The sequence below is a fragment of the Dendrobium catenatum genome, unplaced genomic scaffold, assembly GCF_001605985.2.
Source record: "Dendrobium catenatum unplaced genomic scaffold, ASM160598v2 original_scaffold_211366, whole genome shotgun sequence".
Classification (NCBI taxonomy): domain Eukaryota; kingdom Viridiplantae; phylum Streptophyta; class Magnoliopsida; order Asparagales; family Orchidaceae; genus Dendrobium; species Dendrobium catenatum.
In genome coordinates this window covers 882918-905520 of record NW_021529777.1, presented here as the reverse complement: position 1 = coordinate 905520, position 22603 = coordinate 882918, and the positions used below count along the sequence as shown (strand labels likewise).

The following is a 22603-nucleotide window of genomic DNA, read 5'->3' as shown; positions in this document are numbered from 1 at the left end:
GGTTGGCTAAACTTATAGTTTTGAATTGATAATGTAGACTCTTATCTTTTAGAGAATGAAGGGTTTTTTCAATATCTCCCACTCTTCATAATTTATGCAGTGGCCATGTATAAAATTAACATCTAGTGTGATATATTGCCTCAACGAAGGACTGTTGGAAAAATTAGGAGAATTGAGATGAAATGCTTGCATGCCTACACATAAGATTTTTAATGTTCTAGGTTCCATGGAGATTTAATAATTATAGGAAGGCCATAAACATTTATTTATATCCTTATAAGCTTAATAGTGATATATATAAGAATGCATATGCTCTGATTCATTACTAATATAGGGGAGTTTGATTTGGAAAACTTAAGATATTCACTATCATTAGTAAAAAACATTTACACCATTGATATCTTCACTATTTTATGTATTTCTCGTTAGAGATAGAGATTACCCCTTATTTCATTTTGTAGAATAAATATCGTAGTTTGAGTATATGGTATTAGAATAATTACGTGTAGCATAATTTTTTTCGTTAGGTTAGCACTCTCTCATATACTTTATTACTTGATTGGCACATATACTTGTATTTTTATTTTGGGTTATATCAAGGCAAACATAAACTAAACACAATCCCCATCAAGTTTTTGGCACTGTTGCAGATGAATTTACTTGTGCTATTGTTATTATTCTATATTATCCAAAAATAACTTATTTAATTCTACTTGTATCTTATTTTATGATTATCATTTATGAGTTATAAGAGTATGTGTTCCCAAAATTTGTTTTGTTGTAATTTAATTCATGTGTTATTAGTATATGCATAGTAGAGCTAGTAAGGAATCTTTATTGTTTGACTTAGAAATTGAAAGGAACCTTAAAAACATCAAAAAAATCTAAAAAGACTTTAGCACTATGAATGACTGAACCAAATCTAGATTAGAACCATCCTAAATCTTAGGGAGTATGCCAATCCTTTAGAAGACGTAATTCATTAGAGTATCAACTGACCTATTATCCAAACCATTATTTTTGAGCTAAAATTGGTCATTATCCAAATGGTACATAACTCTTAGTTTGGGAGAACTTTTAATGAGGATCCCAACTTATATTTAGTTAGCTTCTTAGATATTTATGCAACATTCAAGTATAATTGAATCAGTGATATTATTAGACTTCATTTGTTTCTATTTTTTAAGGGATAAAGCTAAAATGTGGTTGAATTCATTACCTCCAAGCTTTATAACCACTTGGAATGAGCTAGCATGTAAGTTCCTAATAAAGTATTTTCCACCTTCCAAAATTACTATGCTTGGTAATAACATAACTTCATATTATCAATTTATTGGAGAGTCAATTTATGAGAGCTAAGAAAGATTTAAGGAGGTTCTTAGAAAGTTCCCTCGTCATATTTTTCCTGATTAGTTGGTTATTCATACTTTTTATAATAGCCATGTAGGATCTCTTAAGCCTATAATTGATATGACAACTAGAGGTTCTTTAATGTCAAAATCTTTTGATGAAACTTATGCCTTGATAGAGGAGATGAAAACAAATAACTTACATTGATCTTCTGATAGGGTGAATCCTAAGAGAGTAGTCAATGCCTATTAGTCAAATGTTTTATCAATTTTGACTGCTCAAGTAGTTGTTATATATAAGAAGCTAGATAATTTCAGAGTTGTACAAGATCAGGATCATCCATGCTTTTGGAGGACAATGATTTGAATGTTGTTAATGAGTCTGTAGCTCAAGGGGTTGAGAATGCAAATGTAATTGGAAGGCAAAATAATATATATTCTAATACTTATAATTCATGTTTAAGGAATCACCCAAAATTTAGTTCAAGTAATGATAATGGTGGAAATCAATGAAATGGAAGTCAATCAAACTCTGGAGAAAACTGAAATAATCCTCAACAATCTTTAGTGAACCTTATACCTTCTTATCCCCCAGGCAGTGGCGGAGCCAGAAAATTTTATCTGCGGAGGCACAAAATTATAACTTTAAAATGCCTCAAACTTTTTCATTTTAGCTTGAAATTGATATTATGATTTTATTTTTTATTATTATTATTTTTAATTATAAGAAGATAAATTTTATAATAATAAAAAAATATTATCATGCTTATCTAAATCAATTTCAATACAAATTTATTTAAACTACATATTATCATACTAATCTATTTCAACTAATATATATATATATATATATATATATCTAAAAAAATATTTTACAACGAGCAATAAATATATAAAAAAACTACATCTTATTATAATAAAAGTATACTAAAAATATATAAAAATTTATGATAAGTATATTTTAAGCTACTTGATTTAAATTTAAATATTATAATTCTCCTCTAATGTAATTTGTTAGCTTTAATTACATAAATCTCCTATAAACTAAAATTTGGAATTTTTTAAATAATAAAAAAAATGAAATTTTTTATTTTCAAAAAAAAAATAGTACTGTGAAGTTGAAGAGAAAAGTAGTCTCATCCCTCATGGAGAGAGAGAGAGAGAGAGAGAGAGAGAGAGAGAGGAGTGAGAGCTAGGAGCTAGTTGAGTAGTTTACCAGGTATTAAAATAAAATGACAAAGAAAGAGAGAGAGAGAAGGAGATGGAAAGCGCTCCATATATTGCACTTTGATAGCTAAGTTCACCAAAATAAAAATAATAAAAATTATTATTATTTAAAATTAAGAATAATACACCATTATAGGTGCTAAATTGAATGAACAAATAACAATTATTTTTATTTGAAAGTCATAACAATCAACTAAGAAAATTATCTAAGTTAATACTTCATTTTGAACTTAAATGCTATACACTTAAGCACGTACTATTAGGTATAAGATTGAATAACTAAATTTATGAAGAGGGAGTGCTTATATTAAGTAATAAAAATCATTATAAACTCCAATATGGAAGTAGTGAACTTATAACAATCCTTGTATTATTTCAATTTAGGATAACTTGAAGGAAAAAGGTAATCATATGTTCAAAATCATATATTCAAAATCATTACTTTCGTAGTTTAAAAAGAAACACACGAAGAAAAAGAAAATCAAAAAGAAAGAAGGGAAAAGAAAAATGAGTACATCAAATATAAAAAAATGGTATATGATGTAACTACATTCCTAAAGGATTCTAATACTCAAGTCAACTAGAGAAACATAAGTAAATGAATACATATGAAGGATTACAAATGAATTTCAAAATTAGCTAAGGTACAAATAATTTTTAAATGATACATTATTCATGTCTAAGATCAATTTTCAAACTTGCACTTACACTTGTTGTAGTTGAGTACAATTTATATATTAACAAGAATAATGTATAAGGGTAAATATTCATGATTTTTTAAATTAAAATGGCTACATCTTGATCATTACAAGTTATATCTAAATGGTAGAGTATTATATTATAGTTTAATTAATTTTAAAATTATAAAATTTTTATTTGGAATAATGAAGCTAATCAAAGATGTAAACACAATTTCTTAAGGATAAAGAAGAGCTTAAGTTGGGGGAAATTTATTAAGTAAGATTTTAATATGTGTATTTTAGTTGATGTTATGCGGGAATGTCTCAAACAGAAATAAATTTGTAAAGTTTAGAACTAGCGTTGTAGCGTCTTCAACTCACTGGCACTGATCTTGGACATTACATCATCAGAGTCTCTAGAAAATTTTACTAAAGTCAGTGCCCCAGCGGATTGAAGGACAACACCGAAAGTGAACATAGTAGTGCCAGAGTCTCAAAAAAATTTTAAATAATTCAACATCGAAGCGTCAAACTATGAAACATCATAATGCTAGGAAACACAATCATAGCAATACATAGATAATACACAGTAATACCTAGTAATACTTAGTAATACACTAGTCTACGCATCATATTTTCATTAAAGTGCGGGCATAGCTACACGCTCAATATCCGCACGTTAAAATTTCTCCTAATAAAAACCCATCATACGATAACTACACCAACCATCCCATCGCCCTAACTCCTAAGCCACTAATCTCCCTCACCCACATCACCATACAATTTTTCAATCTTCATAGCCTGTCATTGAACACTACGGCAATGGTTGTCATCCCCAAATCCACCTTAGAAGAAAACCATACATCTCATTAAGATAAATGGCGAAGGTCCACCTCCATTTATGTCATGATCTTGCAAATAAATAAATAGCTTAAGATATAAGCTCACGTTCTATCGCCACTTCTATTTCCAATCATGTCACCTGCTTTCGACCATCTAGCTCTTACAAAAGCATGATCATGTCCAACGAGATAGGTAACTCCATTACCAAAGTACAAAGATATAAAAATAATGAAATTTATGTATTAACAACAACAACAACTAGCCTTTATCCCACCACATATCGTCGATTACATAAATACTTTTTCTCCATTATGTATTGTTAAGAGTAAAATTCTCATTTAAATCTAATAAAAATTTTATTTTTAATATTTTCTAACCAAGTCTGTTTAGGTTTACCTCCTCCTCTCTTAACATAGACCAAATCTAATACATCTACTCCCCTAACCGGGTCATCAGAAGGCCACTATTTTATGTGACCAAATCATCTAAGACGATGCTCTCTAATCTTATCTTCTAGTGGAGCTACTCAACCCTTTTCACGTATGTGCTCACTTTGTATCATGTCTCTAAGAGTAAAATCACTTATCCACCTAAGCATCATCATCTATGCAACACTTAACTTAATATTGTGCTTCTCTTTTAATGACTAGCATTTTGCACAATAAAGCATTGCAAGTCTCATCACTCTCTTATAGAATTTTCTCTTAAGTTTGAGGAATATTTTTCTATCACACAACTAGCTTGATGCATTCCTCCACTTCAACCATCCAACTTAAATTCTACTAATAATATTCCAATCTATTTCACTTTCACTCTAGACAATAGTCATAGAATATCTAATATGTGTACTCTTATTAATGTCTTGATCTCCCAAATTCACAACTCTCTCATTAGATTTATTACTACTAAAATTAAATTCCATGTTTTCGATTTTAGATATACTCGAACAAAAACCTTTAAACTCTAACATCAACGTCCATAATTCAAGTTTAACTTGAACTCCCTCTCTAATATTATCAACAATAACATAAGCAAAAAGCATAATACACCAGAGTACAACCTCTTGCAAATGTCTAGCAAGAACGGTCCAAAATTAAAGCACAAATATTTGGGGGTAAGGTTAATCCTTGATGTAATCCAACCGATAGAAAAATACTTGATCAAACCACCTATGCATGAACCGAAGTAACAGCTCCAACATACATATCCTTACTGACTTGAGTATAATTATTATTAAACCTATAATTATTATTAAACCCTTTCTTTCTAAAACTCTCCACAAAATGTCTCTTAGAACTCCATATGCTTTTTCTAACCAAATAAATATCACATATAGATCCTCATTATCTCTATAATTCTCCATCAGACCTCTCAATAAATGTATAACTTCTAAAATAGACCTACCCAACATGAACCCAAATTGATTTTGAAAATCATCAATATCACTTAGTAGCCTATTGTCAATAACTCTCTCCCAAAATTATAAAATATAACACACGAACGTAATTCCTCTATAATTCTCACACTCTTGTGCATCACCTTTACTCTTAAAAATAAGAATCAACACACTACTCCACTCATATGACATTTTTTAATCTTCAAAATAATATTAAAAACTTCTATAAACCAAGAAAATTCTTCATCTCCTAAACATCTCCGCGCCTCTATTAAAATATGATTATTTATTAAATATATAAATACAATAATTTCAACTACTATGTCAGTAAATCCCCCATTTTAAAACCAAAAGATATAAATAACAATAATAGGAACCACTAATCAATCATAGAAGCATACATAAAAAATAAAAAATAAAAAATTTTTCATAAATAATCATTATCAAAACTTGATTTCGCCAATACAGACTTCAACAACATAAGATATAAATTCATGCAATGTTATCCGATATTCCTCCATGAACATCACCTTGCACTGTAGAACCCAAAAAATTAAGCTGAATCTTACAGCTGCTGTGGACTTGGGAAGTTGAAGATCAAATTTCTTCATAATGCCTCCCAGGGGCGGAACCCCCTTGAGCTCAGGTGAGACAATTCAAGAAATAATATATAAAAGTTTATTATATGATTCTTTAGATAATTTGTCCTTCATCTATTTTTTAATCTTTATTACAAAAATTTTTAGACAATTGCCCCCACCTAAAAATTTTAAAATACTATAATACTTAGACAATTGCCCCCAGCATAATTAAACACGTGTAGAGGTGTTATTGTTAGGGAACGATGAACCAAATACAAAGAGAAATAGTACATCAAAATTTGTTCCGAGGGCGCTGTCCCCTTGGACTCCCGATATATCTGCCAATAGTTACTTATAAGTTTGCCCCCCTTGAAAATTATGACTGATTCAGCCCTTGATCCCTCCTACAAAAAATATACAAATTACAATGAAATCAGGAATAATTTTTCATTTCTTGAGTGGGTTCATCCTTTCCCTGAGATAGTACAACTTTGCCCTCCTCACTTTCTTCTTGTCCAAAACCTTCATTTCCTTGATGTTTGGAGAGTACCTGTAAGCAAAACAATGTCCACTTATGAAATAAGCTATAAGATTCTATTGTAGGTGAGATTTGGGATTGAATGGTCTTGGCAAAAGAAAAGTTAGCCACTCCTTACACAAAAATATCTACTGGCATATTAGTAAGAGAAGAAATAACAGCAGGGATTTTCTTATATATCACATGGCACCTAGATCTTTATATTTAGGGACTTGAATGATATATAAATAAATATAAAAATTTAGATATTAGATATGTAAATATGTAAAAAATTTATTATAGGTATATATGTTAATCAACCAAATAAAAATTAGTAAAAATTGAGAGAAAAATTTCAAGTTTTTCTCTTTACATCATTTTATTTGCAATTCATAATAAATTTAGATATAAAGATTATAAAATATGAGCAAACAATGATGAGATTATATTTGAAACGTTTGAATTGCATCAAGAACATAAAAGAGTTAGAATATGGTAAATACATAATGAGATGCTGCCAATTAGCTCAGCATCCTCAAGAAGAAATCTAACAAAGAAAGCTCAATCATCCTTGTGCGAGCCTGAAAATCAAGTTCTACCAATCCCCGCCTATGTAATAATAGTAATATTTGAAGAGATGAAAGTACTACAGGTGTGAAGATCTAGATTGGCATTTTTTAGTCGGATAAAAAGATGGTAAAAAAATACTATGAAGAGAGTAGACAAGTGAGAGGAGGGTTGAGATTAGGCTTGCTTCCTATGTATTTGATCTTTCCAGACGGATAAAGAGCCATCAAAGTATACAAAGATCTCTCGCTATGGTTTTCAAAGAGCCAAAAGATCCTCGAAATTATGTTATTTAGATATTCATCTACATCAAGATAATGAAGAAAAATGATTCAAGTAACCGACCCCGTGTGGTAAGAACTTGATGTTGTTATTGTTGTATATACATAACAAATTAATTTTAGATATGAACGAGTGTGAAGCACCAAAATCAAAAAGTACACAAGCAGGAACATCTGACATAGTAATCATACCTATCACCACTTCTGGCGACTTATGAGTTTCTTAGGATGTTGACGCAAACACTCAAGCTGGAACCAAGGTTTTAAAAGGCGGAAACGGAAATCGAAGCGTTTTGTCTAAGCGAGGTGAGGCATAAGCCTCCGGGCGGAACAAGACGTAAGCCTCAAAACAAAAAAAAATAAAATACATTAAAATTAAAAGTATAAATAATTACAAAAAAATATTAAGTAAATTATGAACAAAATGATTTATTTAAAGATAATATTATTGGTACACAAGATTCAAAATAAACTCACTTAAAAATAAAACATACCCTTAGGATCAAGGCCCAAGATAGTCTCATTATCATTTTGATTGTCTTCAGAAGCATCTTCATCTATAATATTTTTTCCTTTATCTCCTATATCCGTTAACATTTCATTAGTTCTAAAATGAAAAATAATAAATTGATAACATAAAATAATTTATTATATTTAATATTACCTTTGAATTCTTTTGAAGCTCCAATATCACTCTTTCTTTCTTTTATATACTTGGGAAATAAAAGATAACCCCAATTCGATAAATCATTCAATATCTAAAGTAATTGCTTTATTGTTCTCATTGACATGAGTTTCTCCTTCAACTTTAACTTCAAGAACATCAACACCCTTAGAAGTAACTCATTCATTATCAGATTGTAAATCATCAACATGTAAAAGGTCTTATTCATTATCATTATTTTCTTACTTCTGTAATCTGAGATGTCTACCATTCAAATTTTTGTTAAACATAACATATACTAATTTGTTAATTCGTCCTACAGCCAATCGATTTCTTCTCTTTGTATGAAGTTGATTAAAAGTGCTCCAATAACGATGGCATGCAGAAGCAAAACAAGTTAGGCTAAGAACTTTAACTGTAAATACTTTTAATTCAGGAACATCATTTTCCCACCAAAATTCTACATTAAAATGAAAAGTATATTATAAATATATATTTAAGTAGGAAGCTTGGATATAAACATTAAAATGTTATAAATGTACAAACTATAAACATACCGAGAGATCGTGTTTTGTAGCATGCTTACGCGTCTCAAAATTCAAACATTCTCTTCTTTAAATGAAAATTCTCAAATTGATCATTCACTTTGAGGTAGTCACCTTCAGAAACAAGCATATTCATACATGCATATAAACTAGTTTTTACCTCTTTATCAACATGAAAATCTTTATCATAATGAAATTAAGGATTTAAATAATATACAGGAGAATGTAAGTGTTTGGTAATTGACGATCCCACTTCTCATCTATAATATCTCATATTTCTAAGTAGGCATCTTGACCGTCGAAATCTCTTGCTATATATTTTTAGCCTTATTCATTGCTTCATAAATAAATCTCATAGCTGAGGCCTTCTCACCATCAATCATTTGAAACACCTTAACTAAAGGTCTTGTTGTCTTCAACGAATAATTTATACTACGCCAAAACAAATCATATTTCATACTATGTAGCAACATGTAAGTGTTGGTGAATTTCGGTCACCAAGTAGTATTAAGCATTGTCACAAGTAATAATTATCATTGATTGATGACATATATCAACATAAATTGATGACATATATCAAATTTTTTTCATTGAAAGATTTACAATTCCCAAGCCCTAGAATTATTTAAATCAAAAACTACTCAATTCTTTTAATGGCACTAAAACTTATTGTTTATCCCTTTTATTTGCAAAGCTAACAGAAGCTCGAGGAAGGTGAGCGGCAAAAAAAATCAAAGAAGTCACGTTCTATGTTTGGTTCCAATTTGATTGTGTAAAATGATTATTTGTAATGTGTGAAGTACCGTTTAATTGTAATAAAAAAGTTCATCAATCTACTTATTATTTGATATCATATGATTATTTAAAAATTATATTTGGATCATATATAAATTGCCAAACATATATTAATTATCATATATAAATTAAAAAATCAATTATGGATACATCCTACAATCTATCTCTAAGGAAATCGTTCATATCTATCTCTAAGGAAGGATTAATCCTACATCTTCAAAAAAAAATTTCACATAATATTATCATCTCCCTTATTGTTTATTGGTCTTTATTTGATACATCCTACAATCTCTAACTAACTTCAATGGAGATTTGATGCCCTGAAATAGATGTTATAGTTTGTATTAAAAAATGTTGATAATATTAATTTTATCAATCAAATTGACCGACATATATAACTCTTAATGTCTTTATAATTTCCCTTTAATGGAGATTTGATCGAAATCAACTCTACTCTAAGTAAGTGTTTTTACAAAATAGTCGGAACAATCATCTACCTCAAATATTTTGCTGAAAATGTTCATTTTAATCCAGTAATACAGTAACTTACCTATTTTTGTGGGCCTATAAATATTGTATTTATTAAGGAGTTAAATGGATCAAGGATATGCATCAAATACAATGAAAAAATATCGTAACTTGTAGTAACTTACAGTAATTTGTATTTGATAAAATCAATATATAATCAAACTCAATGAAAAAAAATACTATTTTAAATGAAAATGAGAATACATAAATACAACTATAAAATTAACATTATCAATCGATGAACAGGAGTAAGGAACACTACATTCGCTACAGCAGGCGAAAAGCAGGCGAAGAAGACGAAGCAAATGATGAAAGGGAATTAGGGAAAAAAATCGTTACCGACGTTGTGAAGTACACCAAAGTCGATCAGATTGTGGCTGTTAAAGTCGGCGAAGGAGTTAGTTTTCAAAACTCCTCCATTCTCACATGAAGCACTCACAGGCAACAAGCAGGAGAAGAGGAAGCACATGACAGGAAGAAAGATCATCACCTACATTGCGATCTTCGACTTTACACGAAGCAAAACTCTAGCAAGTAGGAAATGAACCCGCAAAACCGCACGAAAGAAAATAAATCATTACCTTCAACTTGAGGTACATCGAAGTCGACTGGGCAGTGGTTGTTGAAGTCGACTGGACTGTGACTCGAGGTACATCCTCCCCTAATCCTTATACTCGACTCATATACTTAATTCCATCGCTTGCGTTATATATAACAAATAAACTGAGGCGGTGCCTCAATACGCCTCGAGGCGCTCTGAATTGAGGCGTATGTTTCGTGAGAAAAAAATCACACACTTCGCCCGAGCCATTGCCTCATCCGCCTTTTTATTCCATGGCTGGAACACTTCTGATACTGCCACTTGAAACTTAAAAGGAAAAGGCTAATATCATCTAAAAGAGTCGAGTATAAGGATCATATGTCAAAACATGCACTCAAACCTAAAAGACCACATATAGGTAAAAAGTGCTGCTAAGTTTTATGATGGATGTTCACATTTCACCTAAAAGGCAAATCTCACATAGCAATCAGATTCATTTGTAGATGAACTAACCCCACCCGTTCTCTATAGAAAATTGTATCACCTTAAATCATATCACCCTAACTTAAATCTGATCATGCTTTTGCAAAATTTTCGAGACCATAAAGCTTGCTCTGAGACCACTTTCTGTCACACACCATGCCAACCCGCCTCCCAACAGTCAACATGGAATGCAACAGAAGAAGAGACTGTAAATGACTTGCCTTATACCACATTACCTTCAATATAATTATTGCCATTCAAATGCAACATCATTATAAAAGATATCATAACTAAAAACATCAACCATAAGAGAAAGTTTACCTAATTTTATTTCCAAAATTTTCATCTACAGAGTAACTACAGGAAAACTAAACCATGTATAACCACTGACCTCAATCCAAAACTTCCTTACATTGACAAAAGTAAACTTAAAATAAAAATTAAATCCGGTACTATTCTGGTTCAACTTTGTCATTATATTTTACAGTAATAATAGCCAAAATGACAATCTGGTAAGCTATGACGCCCATAAAAATATACAACTATAATACAATAATCTACAGAAAAAAAAACAATAATTAACATATGCATCAATGAATGAATGTAAGAAAAAAAATGCATGTAACCATTTAATAGGAATTAGGCACAATATGTTATAATGTAACAGGTGAAAATATTATTATAGGTAGGAAGTATGCGGAATGTAATATTAATATATCACATTAAACAAGATGCATTCAATATGAAAATGATATATTATTCGTAAATATTGTCTAGTGTTTTCAATATGTTCATCATACATTACTATAAGTAATTATAAATATATTCCAATTCATTTCATAATTCCCCTTTTAGTAATTCCCCTTTCAGTCTCAAAAAGTGTCATGTCAAGATGTTAGATCTAGGTCTAGAGCCCATAGGCCCCTAAGGTCACACTGTCTCTTGAGGTTGTACTACCTATATCGCCCGTATGCTTCATAACCCATAGGACTCATATCATATCATGTAGGCTTCATATCAAAATTGCACTTGCTTATATTAGGTCACGCTGCCCCCACTCGTCTATCACTAACATGATATTTTCTCAGCCTTACCTCATTAGTTTTTCTTCTCTAGGTTGTATGACATTGGACTATAAATAAATATAGATATGCATTCAAGTATGCAACTTGATAGGACGGTCAGATGTATCATTATATAAGCAAATATGACTGCATGAATCATATGTGAACAAATCATCATATGACAGAATTGTACATAGCAACATAATATAACAAATTTTTCGATTACAGAAAGTTACACATGGAATGATTGTATGGCTCATAATTTCAAGCTAAACCCAACAGTTAATAGTACACAGACACCTACCACGCACAACTAATTTAAATGCATGCATATAAATAATACCCAATCAACTTGCATACTTTATTATAATACATATCTCACCTCCTTGACGCACTAACTCACCAAGGAAGACACCTCGCGTCCACCTTCCAAATTTCACATCGTATACACAACTCCGACCACACTACGAATATCCTTTTCTCTATATTATCTTCTTCATCTTTCTTTCTCTTGTTTTTCTTCTCTACTTCCTACTTTCCTTACTCCTATTCTTATCTATTTTTTTCTCAAGTGATTTCTTCTCCTGCATTTATTAGGCCAGCAACCACGATCAACTCCCACAGCATCCTACCCGAGCTCTAGCTCCCTCCAGTTGCAATCTTAAGCCCCAACCCTAGAGAAGCTGGGGTAGAAAGGCTTCAATAGTGGATGATATACGGCAAGGTTTAAAATTGCGTAAATAAGCCTAGAGGCGTTTTTCGTCCGTGAGGCGAGGCGTAAGCCTTGAGGCGGTGTGAGGAGTAAGCCTCACCGACGAAGAATTGCGTAAATGAGAATTTAAGGGTTTTAGCAAGTAAAAAATAGTAAGATTCCATCATACAATAAAAACATCTAAATGACAATTAAAATTAGGGGAAAGTAAGAAAATAAATGCAATAAAATCATGTCCCAAAGTACAAAATCACAAAATATTAGTCTATCAAAACTCCCAAAGTACAATTAAGAAAGAACATATATAATCCAATCATGTCATATTTGAGGCGTACGCCTCAGCCAGAATTGCGCAATTGCGCCTCTGAGGCGCGCCTCAGTCCAAGTGAGGCGTACGCCTCTGCCAGGAGAGGAATTGTGTAAGCCTTGAGGTGGTTTTGGGTCAAATTGCGCAGAGGCGCGCCTCTTATTGCGCAATTTTAAACAGAGATATACGGAACTAAAAGATTAATTAATCGCCAATTTACTGATCTACCCTTAACTCAACCTTTGCATGCACTCCAAGTGTCGGCACTTATACCGCTGTACAGTAAATTTGATTTATAACAGAAAAGGATTTATTAACTAAGGAGAAAATACAAATGAGATTTAATTTCCTAACTTTTACTCCTTCGCAATTCGACATATAGTTGCTCCAATCAACAAGTAGAAAACAATGACATCAAATTTAGTGATTTTCATGAAAATTAATATTTTGGGTTATCATTTCATAAAGCAGATTTTGTACATACCTTCGAAATTTTGGGTATTACACTTTCTCCCTCATACGAGCTAAAGAAGAAAGAAGGAAGATAATACTCGTGTCACGACCCGGGCCGGATGCTCGACTTAACGAGGCGGGAACGAAAGTCGGACGGTATGATCAAAACATTTTAATTCATAAGTAATTCAACATTTAAAACATCAAATTTTTCTCCTTTTTATCTGAAGAGTCACTAACAAAATCCTTAAATATTTAACATTTGTAAATATCATAATTTATATGTTTTTAGTATTGCTTCGTCTTCTATAAACAAATTCTTCCCTTTCTGCCATCTCATATCCTTGGTATCTTACCTGAAACATTTATTTAATAGAATGAGTTTACAAAGTAAACTTAGTGGATAACTGTTAAAACAATTAACATGAAATAAAATATACATTACATATAACCCTTAATATACTTCTTATTTATTTCTCTTCCTTATATTTATTTCATTCATTTCAGTCATATATACATATCATATTACAGTTCTTTATAATATTTATAGAGCTATAATATTTATTCATTTTTCTCTTTCATTTGTACATGAATACCATCTAAATCTATCGAAGGTACAAACATTTTCTTTTTTCTTTTTTTTTTCATAACATTTTGATGAGGACATTAGTCAAAGATTTCGACAAGTGTACCATCGGAGGAATCGTAGATCGACGGCTATGATTCGGAGTCTATATTTTTTATGTATTTTCTATTTAGTATTTTCAGTTTACTAGTTTACCCCTAGGGGTGTTGAGTCTTTGTTGTAGTCTATGGGGCATATGAGTCACTTTGTTTTCTTTTGTTGTGACATATATATATAGGTCCTTATCATTGTATAAGGTAAATGTTGAATCAATAGAAAATTCCAGATTTTGAGTTCATGGTTTTGTGAGCTTGATAGGACAGGAGTAGCCTAGGAGAGGCTCAAAAGAAATACCCAACAGCCCCCTTCGTGGGAGCTCTTGGTTCTTTTTATTTTCTTTCTTTTCTTCCTGTTTCTCCTAGCCGTTGGCAACCCCAAATCCACCTACTTACCACCGGCCAACAACCCCCACGCCTCCCTCTTCCCTTAGCCACCGAATCCCGCCCTCCATCACCCGCCCGGCCCAAATCCCCCACCCCCTTCCACCGGAGCAAACACCTAAGCCGCCGGCCCCCCATTGAGTCCCCACCAGCTGGCCAACCAAAGGCCAAGCCTTGGAATTTGAATTTCAAATTCAAGTAAGCTTTCATTGCTTTCCTAAATTGTCCCCTTGTCGTTTAGGAAGTTTCCTAATTGAAATTCAATTTGAATTTGAATTTCAAATACCTTCCAAAATGATAAAACCCAATTAGGAAACCATTCAAATCTAATCAAATCTGAATTTAATTCAGAATTTGATTTAATTAGTTATTCAATCACCCATGCCCCACTTACATTGAATCTAGACACAAATTTAAACCCCCATAGGGCCGGCCCCCTCTCTCTCCCCTCTCTCTCTCCACTTTGCCACCTAAGCAACAATTAATCCCTCCCTAAATTCCCTAATAGCCACCGGCCCATTAATCTCTTAATTGGGTTGATTTGAATTTCAATTTGGCTCTCCCTCTCTAATGAAAATCTTAAATTTAGAATAAGATTTTTCCTCTCACCTTCTCCCCCCAAACCACTTGGCTTAACCCAAAAGAAACCCTAACCCTAGCCGCCCCTCACCCTCCCCAAGTCATCACCCATCATCCTTTCCCTTCCTCCTCACAAATCTCAAGCTTGTTCTTCTCCAACCGCCACCACCGCTATGCATGGCCAATCAAGAAGTTGACCATGGCTTCTTATATGATAATCAAGGATGAACAAACATTCTCGAATCTCCTTTCTTCGACGTGAACCTAGACGTGGATGCTTCTGTGGAAGATTATTTAAATCGCATCCTTTTCACGCCGGTACCTTCTATCATAGAGCAAATTCCTACCATGCGTTGGATACTCACTAGTCAACTCGTGGATTCCCGTCACCGGCCACCTCTCCAACGAACTACACCTTGGGTGTCATTTGTCTTCTAGTGGCAATGTGGCATCGCTAAGCATGTTCTCAATCTTCCTCAACTAAAGTACTTCCACCACGAGTGTGAGTGAGGGACCAAGGTGAGCGAATCTATTTGTTAAACCGTGGATTAGTGTTTTGTCGTAACATTACTTTCTCTATTTTATGTTGTTAACTTATAAGCATCCTGTTAATCTAGTTGTAACCGCATGCCTTACATAATCTCTACTTGATAATTCTAAAGCCTAATTTGGGAGAACAAGAAGTCTATAATTAGTGAAGCTTTCGTTACCAAATATTAACATCCCTAAGCAGTTCTTCTTTACTTGCATGGTTTCACATCATCTTGGTATCAGAGCATTGTTGCTCACCCGGGACGCGAACTCAACGGAATCGAGCTCTTTACCACCCCGGGAGAATAATGCAGACATCCAACCGTCTATGCCTATCCGAGGAGCTGAAGATCGACGGTCGTGATCGTCCTACGTTATCTTAAATTTTTATTTGTAATTTTTATTTTAATTATGCATTTTCCGTTTTTACCCTTACATAAGGGTCTAATCTTATGTAAGCCCTAGGGGCATGATCATCTTATTTTAGTTTCTTTTTATTTATGAGACCTATAAATAGAGGCCTTTCTAATGTAATAGTATGATGGATTATTAAGAAAAGAAATTTGTTTTACACTTTTGTTCTTTGGGAGAATGTTAGTGGAAAACCCTATGGAGGGAATTGTGGTTTCCACCAGCCGCATGATGAATCCAGACTCGTGGCTTGAAGTACCTTGGTGAAGGGCAACGCATCACCCGTCAATCTTCGGAAGAGTCCAAGGCTCACAGTTCTATCTTTTTTTTTACTTTCTTTGTTTTGTTTTTCCTTATTTCTCTAAACCACCACCTCATCAAGCCCTCCACTAAGGCGCCGATCTTCTCACCCCATCACCTCCACACCATCGGCCTACACCAGCCACTCCATTCCTCCTCCCTCCCCTTGGATCCACCAAGGCTCCACCCACCTGCCGGCCACCTCCTTCCCTAGCCCCACTTTCCTTAAAAAAAAAAATCCCTCTTTCCCTATTTAAGTTGTCATTAATTTGAAAATATTTTAAATTCAAATTAATCTAATTTGAATTTCAAATTCATCCTCATTAATTACCTTATTTTTGAAAACCTCTTTCATTCAATTAATTAATCAATTCTGAAATTGATTGATTAATTAATCCCTAATCTAAATACATTGAACCTAGACACCCTTAGTCCGCCTTCTCTCTCTTGTCCGGCCCCATACCCATGCCCTCTTTAAATTTCTTCCCAAAATTAAATTAATGATTATCTTGGAAAGGTTTTGAATTCAAATCCAACACAACTTGAAATTCAAATAATTTCCAAAATTAATTGATCTATTTTTGGAAAATCTTTAAATCAATTACAATTCAATTCCAAATTGAATTTGAATAAAATTCTCTCCCTCAATTTAAGACCATTGAATAGGCAAGCTTTGATTCCACCCCTCCCTCTCTCCTATTTTAATTAATGCTTCTCCATTAAGGCTCCAATCTCTCTCCATTTAAGGGATTAATTAAGTATACATCCCCTCCTTTTCCCATTTAATTTGAAATTCAAATTTCAAATGACCCCCATATCCGTTCTACATCAATTTTCCTTTTTACGTGTACGGGTACGTTGCTTCTCTAGTCAGTACCATACGAAGGTAAACTCATATAAATTTGCATGCATATCATTTTCCCTTTATCATATATTCATTTATACTTTTTTATATAAGTTATTTTATTCTTTCACCATTCTTTGCTTATTTTATTATATCTATAAGTATCATATATCTATTTCTTTTATATATGTATTTATATCCTTCATTTGAATCCTCTCACATAATAGCATCAAAAGATAAATAAACATTACTTTTAAAATTTAAACAAAACATATAAAAATGTCTATATAGAATATTAATCACCTGTCATTATCATAAATATTCCTTTCAAAAGAATACGAAAATATAATAAGAAAATTCCTACTACTTTAAATTCCTAAATTCATATATAATATAAACATTCAAGAAAAAATGTGATTTAATAACAAAATTTAATAACAACTATGATAAAAAATTCACTTACAATGGAGCTTTTTCCAAAATATCAAAATCATTCCTCTTCCACTTCCAAAATTCATTCTCCTTGTTTTCAATCTCTTCTTTTATCTTTATTTTAATGTTTTTAGTAATTAGAAAAAGAATTAGGAAACAATTTAAACAAATTTTGAAAAATAAACCTTTTTTTCCTCTTTCTCTCGTCGTTCCTCACGCTCGTTGAAACTTATTCCAAATTTATCACTCTTTTAACAGTGGAAATGAAAAAGAGTTGTTTAATCTTACCCTCCAACGCAATTGTTTACTAAAATTGGGAAAAACAAACTCATCGAATGCTCTCGCGCACAAGCCTCTCGTCCGCCCTTCTCTGTTCGCGAAACACCCGCTCGGTTCCGCGATTGCTCTGTTTGCGGATTTTAATAGGGAGGTGACCGACCGGTTCAATAGAACTGGTCGTCACAATCTCCCTTCCATAAGAAAACATACCTTAGTTAAATATATGAGGATATTGACTTTTCATTTCTGCCTCTTTCTCTCAAGTGATATCTCTTTCTGATCCATGCTTCCATAAAATTTTTAGAAAAAGTATTGCTATATTCCTCAGTAGTTTTACATCATATTCCAGTATTCGTTCATGTTCTTCAACATATTTCAAATCAGGTTGCATGTCAATTGATTTGGACTGAATTCTCTTTGACTCATCTAACACATACTTCCGGAATACTGATATATGAAACACATTATGAATTCTTTACATATGCACTGGCAGATCCAATCTATAAGCCATATTTCCAATCCTCTCTATGATTTCAAAAGGACGTATGAATATTGGACTCAATTTTCCTGTCTTTTCAAACATTTGCACACATTTCATTGGGCTGACTTTTAAGAAAATAAATTCTTCCACTTCAAACTCAACTGGTATATGCTTTGCATCATAATACTTTTGTTGCCTATCTTGTACTGTCTTTAGTCTGTCTCTGATCAATCTGATTTTATATGTAGCCTCATCTACCAACTTAGTTCCATTTTTTTTTTCACATGTTTCTACCCAGCACAAGGGTGTTCTGCACTTTCTCCCATAAAGAGCCCCATATGGTGTCATTCCAATACTAGATTGGGAAATATTATTGCATGCAAATTCAATCAACGGTATGTGAGTCTCCCAATTTCCTCCAAAATCTAAAACACATAATCTCAATAAATCTTTCAAAGTCTGAATTGTCCTATCTGATTGCCCATCTGTCTGAGGATAAAATGTTGTACTGAAAGTCAATCAGGTGCCCATAGCTTCCTGAATTTTCTTCCACAATTTAGAAGTGAATCGGCCAATCGGGCATCCCTATTAGATACAATTAATTTTGGAATTCCATGTAATCTCACAATCTCATCCATATATTTTTTGGCCAACTTCTCCATTGAATATGTCTGCTTGATAGGTAAGAAATAAACTGACTTGGCTAATCTGTCTACAACAACCCAGATTGTATCTCTAATCTGTCTTGACTTGGGTAATCCAATCACAACATCCATTGCAATGTCTTCCCATTTTCACTCGGGTATAGGTAAAGGTTGCAGTTGACCACTTGGCTTTTGATGTTGTGCTTTAATCATCTAACACGGAATACATTTTGCCACAAATTCTGCATCATTCCTCTCTAATCCTGGCCACTAAAACAACCCTCACAGTTCTTAATATATCTTTGTACTACCTGGGTGAATTTCATAAGTTGAGAGATGAGCTTCCTGCAATATCTCCTCTTAAATTTTCAACATTTGGAATACAGATCCTGCCTTTATACTTTAGTAATCCTTCTCCATCATGAGAAATCGTGGAACCGAGCAAGCGTTTCACGAATAGAGAAGGACGGACGAGCGGCTTATGTGCGAGAACATTCAGTGAGTTCATTTTTTCCAATTTTAGCAAATGATTGTGTTAGAGGGTAAGATTAAACAAATCATTTTCATTTTTATCGTTAGAGTGATAAATTTGGAAGAAGTTTCAACGAGCAAAAGGAACGACGAGGGAAAGAGGAAAAAAAGGTTTATTTTTCAAATTTTGTATAAATTATTTCCTAATTCTATTCTAATTACTATAAATGTTAAAATAAAGATAAATGAAGATATTGAAAATAAAGAGAATGAATTTTGGAAGTGAAAGAAGAAAGATTTTGATATTTTAGAAAAATTCTCATTTTAAGTGAATTTTCTATCATGATTGTTATTTAAGTTTGTTATTAAATCACATTTTTCTTGAAAGTTTATATTATATATGAATTTAGGGATTTAAAGTAGTAGGAGTTCATTTCATTAAAGACTCAACAAAGAAAAAATTTGTAAGATAATTTCAAGTGGAAGAAATCAGACATTTTTTAGACATTCAAATTGGGATTTAATGTTAACTAAATCCTTATGTTATTGTGAATAGTTAAAAGGGTTTCATACAAGATGAATATTGGAAGAGGAGAATCAAAGCGGGTAATTATGATTGTGTATAAATTTTATTATTAGGTTTTTATATTATTTTAAAAGGAATATTTATGACAATGACAGGTGATTAATATTCTATATAAACTTTTTTATATTTTTTGTTTAAATTTTAAAAGTGATGTTTATTTATCTTTTAATGTTATTATGGGAAAGAATTTAAATGAAGGATATAAATATATATGTAAAGGAAATAAATATATGATACTTATAGACAAAAGAAAATAAGCAAAGAATGATGAAAAAATAAAATAACTTACATAAAAAAATATATAAATGAACAGATGATAAAGGGAAAATGATATGCATGCAAACTTACAGGAGTTCACCACCGTATGGTACTGACTAGGAAAGAAACGTACGCGTGCACATAAAACAAGGTTATGGAAAAGGAAAAATAAAAATGAAAATGTTTGTACCTTCAGTACATTTAGACGGTGCTCATGTACAAATAAAAGAGAAAAATGAATAAATATTATAGCTCTATAAATGTTATAAATAACTATAATATGATATGCATATATGACTGAAATGAATGAAATAAAGATAAGAAAGGGAAATAAATAAGAAGAATATTAAGAGTTATACGTAATGAATATTTTATTTCATGTTAATTATTTTAACAGTTACCCACTGAGCTTACTTTGTAAGCTCATTCCATTAAATAAATGTTTCAGGTAAGGTACTAAGAATTTGAGATGGCAGAAAGAGAAGAATTTGTTTATAGAAGACGACGCAATACTGAAAACAGGTAAATTATGATATTTACAAATGTTAAGTATTTAAGAATTTTGTTAGTCACTCTTTAGATAAAAAAAGAGAAAATTTGATGTTTTAAATGTTGAATTACTTGTGAATTAAAATATTTTGATCATACCATCCGACTTTCGTTCCTGCCTCATTAAGTCGAGCATCGAGACCAGGTCGTGACAAATCGACCCTTTCTTCTTTGAAACATCTACAATTACCACTTTCCATGTTCTTTCATTTCCACGTTGGAAGTCATATGGGTATATCATTATAACCTAAGGCATCCTTCTTTCAAAACTCTATAATATATATTTTCTTCTTTTTTATGAATGAAAATAATGAAAAAATTTATTTTGAAACTTGTAAAATTAGTAATCATCATCATGTTGTTCTTTTTAAAGTGATTATAGATCCATTACTCATTTCCTAATAGTTCACTCTGACATTAAGAGACCTAAAATCTCCAATAGCGACAGGATTTTTCACCTTCATTGATGATTGCAATCAAATGATATGGGTATATCTTATCAAACAAAAACCTTAAATCAGTATTATTCTCCCAATTTTTACAGTCATACAAAAACAATTCAATACTAACATGCTTGGTTGCGAAGCAAGTATTTCAGTCAATAGTATACCTAATCCTCATTTTAAACCTAATCAACTTCTATTTATTTTCAACACAATCCAGTTAACTCATTACGTCTCACTAACAAATGATATCTTAAGCAACCCTTTATAATAGAAAGCTTCCTAAAAAAAGCAATTTTCCCTACTTTACACAACAATCGGATCAAAGTATGGCATGCCACTTGCGGATGACATCCTAGCTAATTGTTCATTGGTTTGCACCACAATTGTGTTAAGTTGTGGTGAATCATTTATGATGGGGATCCTCGCAAACCCTTGCATATTTCTCCACATAATCGACTTAGATCATGGAGCATAGCTTTATGGGGAACCTAGAAGTACAAAAAAACTAAATTTGAAATTCATTTCATTAATTTTGAAATAAATTTTACTGTTGAATGTTGATTTAATATCAACCATCAACTTTTTTATCCAAAGTTGGAATCAATAATGATGTTTTAATTTCCTCCTACAACTTATATAGTTGCATGGAAAACATCAGCAACAACCACCAGATTAGATCAAGTGTTGGCTCAAGAAAAATGGTACGAATGCACGAATCCCGCTTTGCAGCCGTAGGATTCCACTTACCTTAAGTCAGATTAAAATTAACCAGATTTCCCCTGAGGGTAGTGTCAGGGTTTATAGATCTGGGGTTCTTACTTCCTATGAGCGCAAGCGCCCATAGTTAATTACCCCTCTTACAACGTAAGAGAGAACTCTCGATTAAGGATGAAATAAATTTTAGTTAATTTTAGTCTCAATAGTAGGGGAAATGGAGGTAAACCCGATCAAGATCCCATGGTTCCGTCGTCCCGGGTATACCATAGATTTCAGTCTACCAACACTAGCAATCATTGACCGTAGTGTCCAGGGAATCTGATTAGCAGCCATGGGTTGCCTCCTCTCAGGGATCCCGAGTAGACTGAAGTGGTTAGATGTGGATTTTAATTTGATTTAATTTGGGTTGGGGCTTATGGCTTCCTTAGAAGTTGCCCGTTAATTTGTTTAGTTTGGGGCTTACGGCTCCAATTAGGA

The 22603-nt window shown here is 32.3% G+C and overlaps 1 protein-coding gene and 1 long non-coding RNA gene across 8 annotated transcripts in view; both read right to left on the bottom strand.

Moving 5' to 3' along the window:
- Positions 1-6289: 6289 nt before the first annotated feature.
- LOC110092609 (50S ribosomal protein L19, chloroplastic) overlaps positions 6290-22603 on the bottom strand; it is a 35946-nt gene continuing 19632 nt past the window's right edge. For 6 of the 7 annotated variants that reach the window (XM_020817241.2, XM_020817243.2, XM_020817240.2 and 3 more), the window contains one exon: positions 6290-6626. In XM_020817241.2, the coding sequence (XP_020672900.1) occupies positions 6524-6626 (103 nt within the window). In that variant the 3' untranslated portion in view covers positions 6290-6523. Of the gene's footprint in view, positions 6627-7633; positions 7785-22603 lie in introns of all 7 variants that reach the window. The other variant, XR_003699818.1, reaches the window with a different exon arrangement.
- On the bottom strand, positions 7994-10673 carry LOC114578904. Its single transcript, XR_003699819.1, has 2 exons — positions 10555-10673; positions 7994-10463 (listed from the first exon to the last, which is right to left on the bottom strand). It is a non-coding gene; the product is annotated as an uncharacterized LOC114578904 (long non-coding RNA).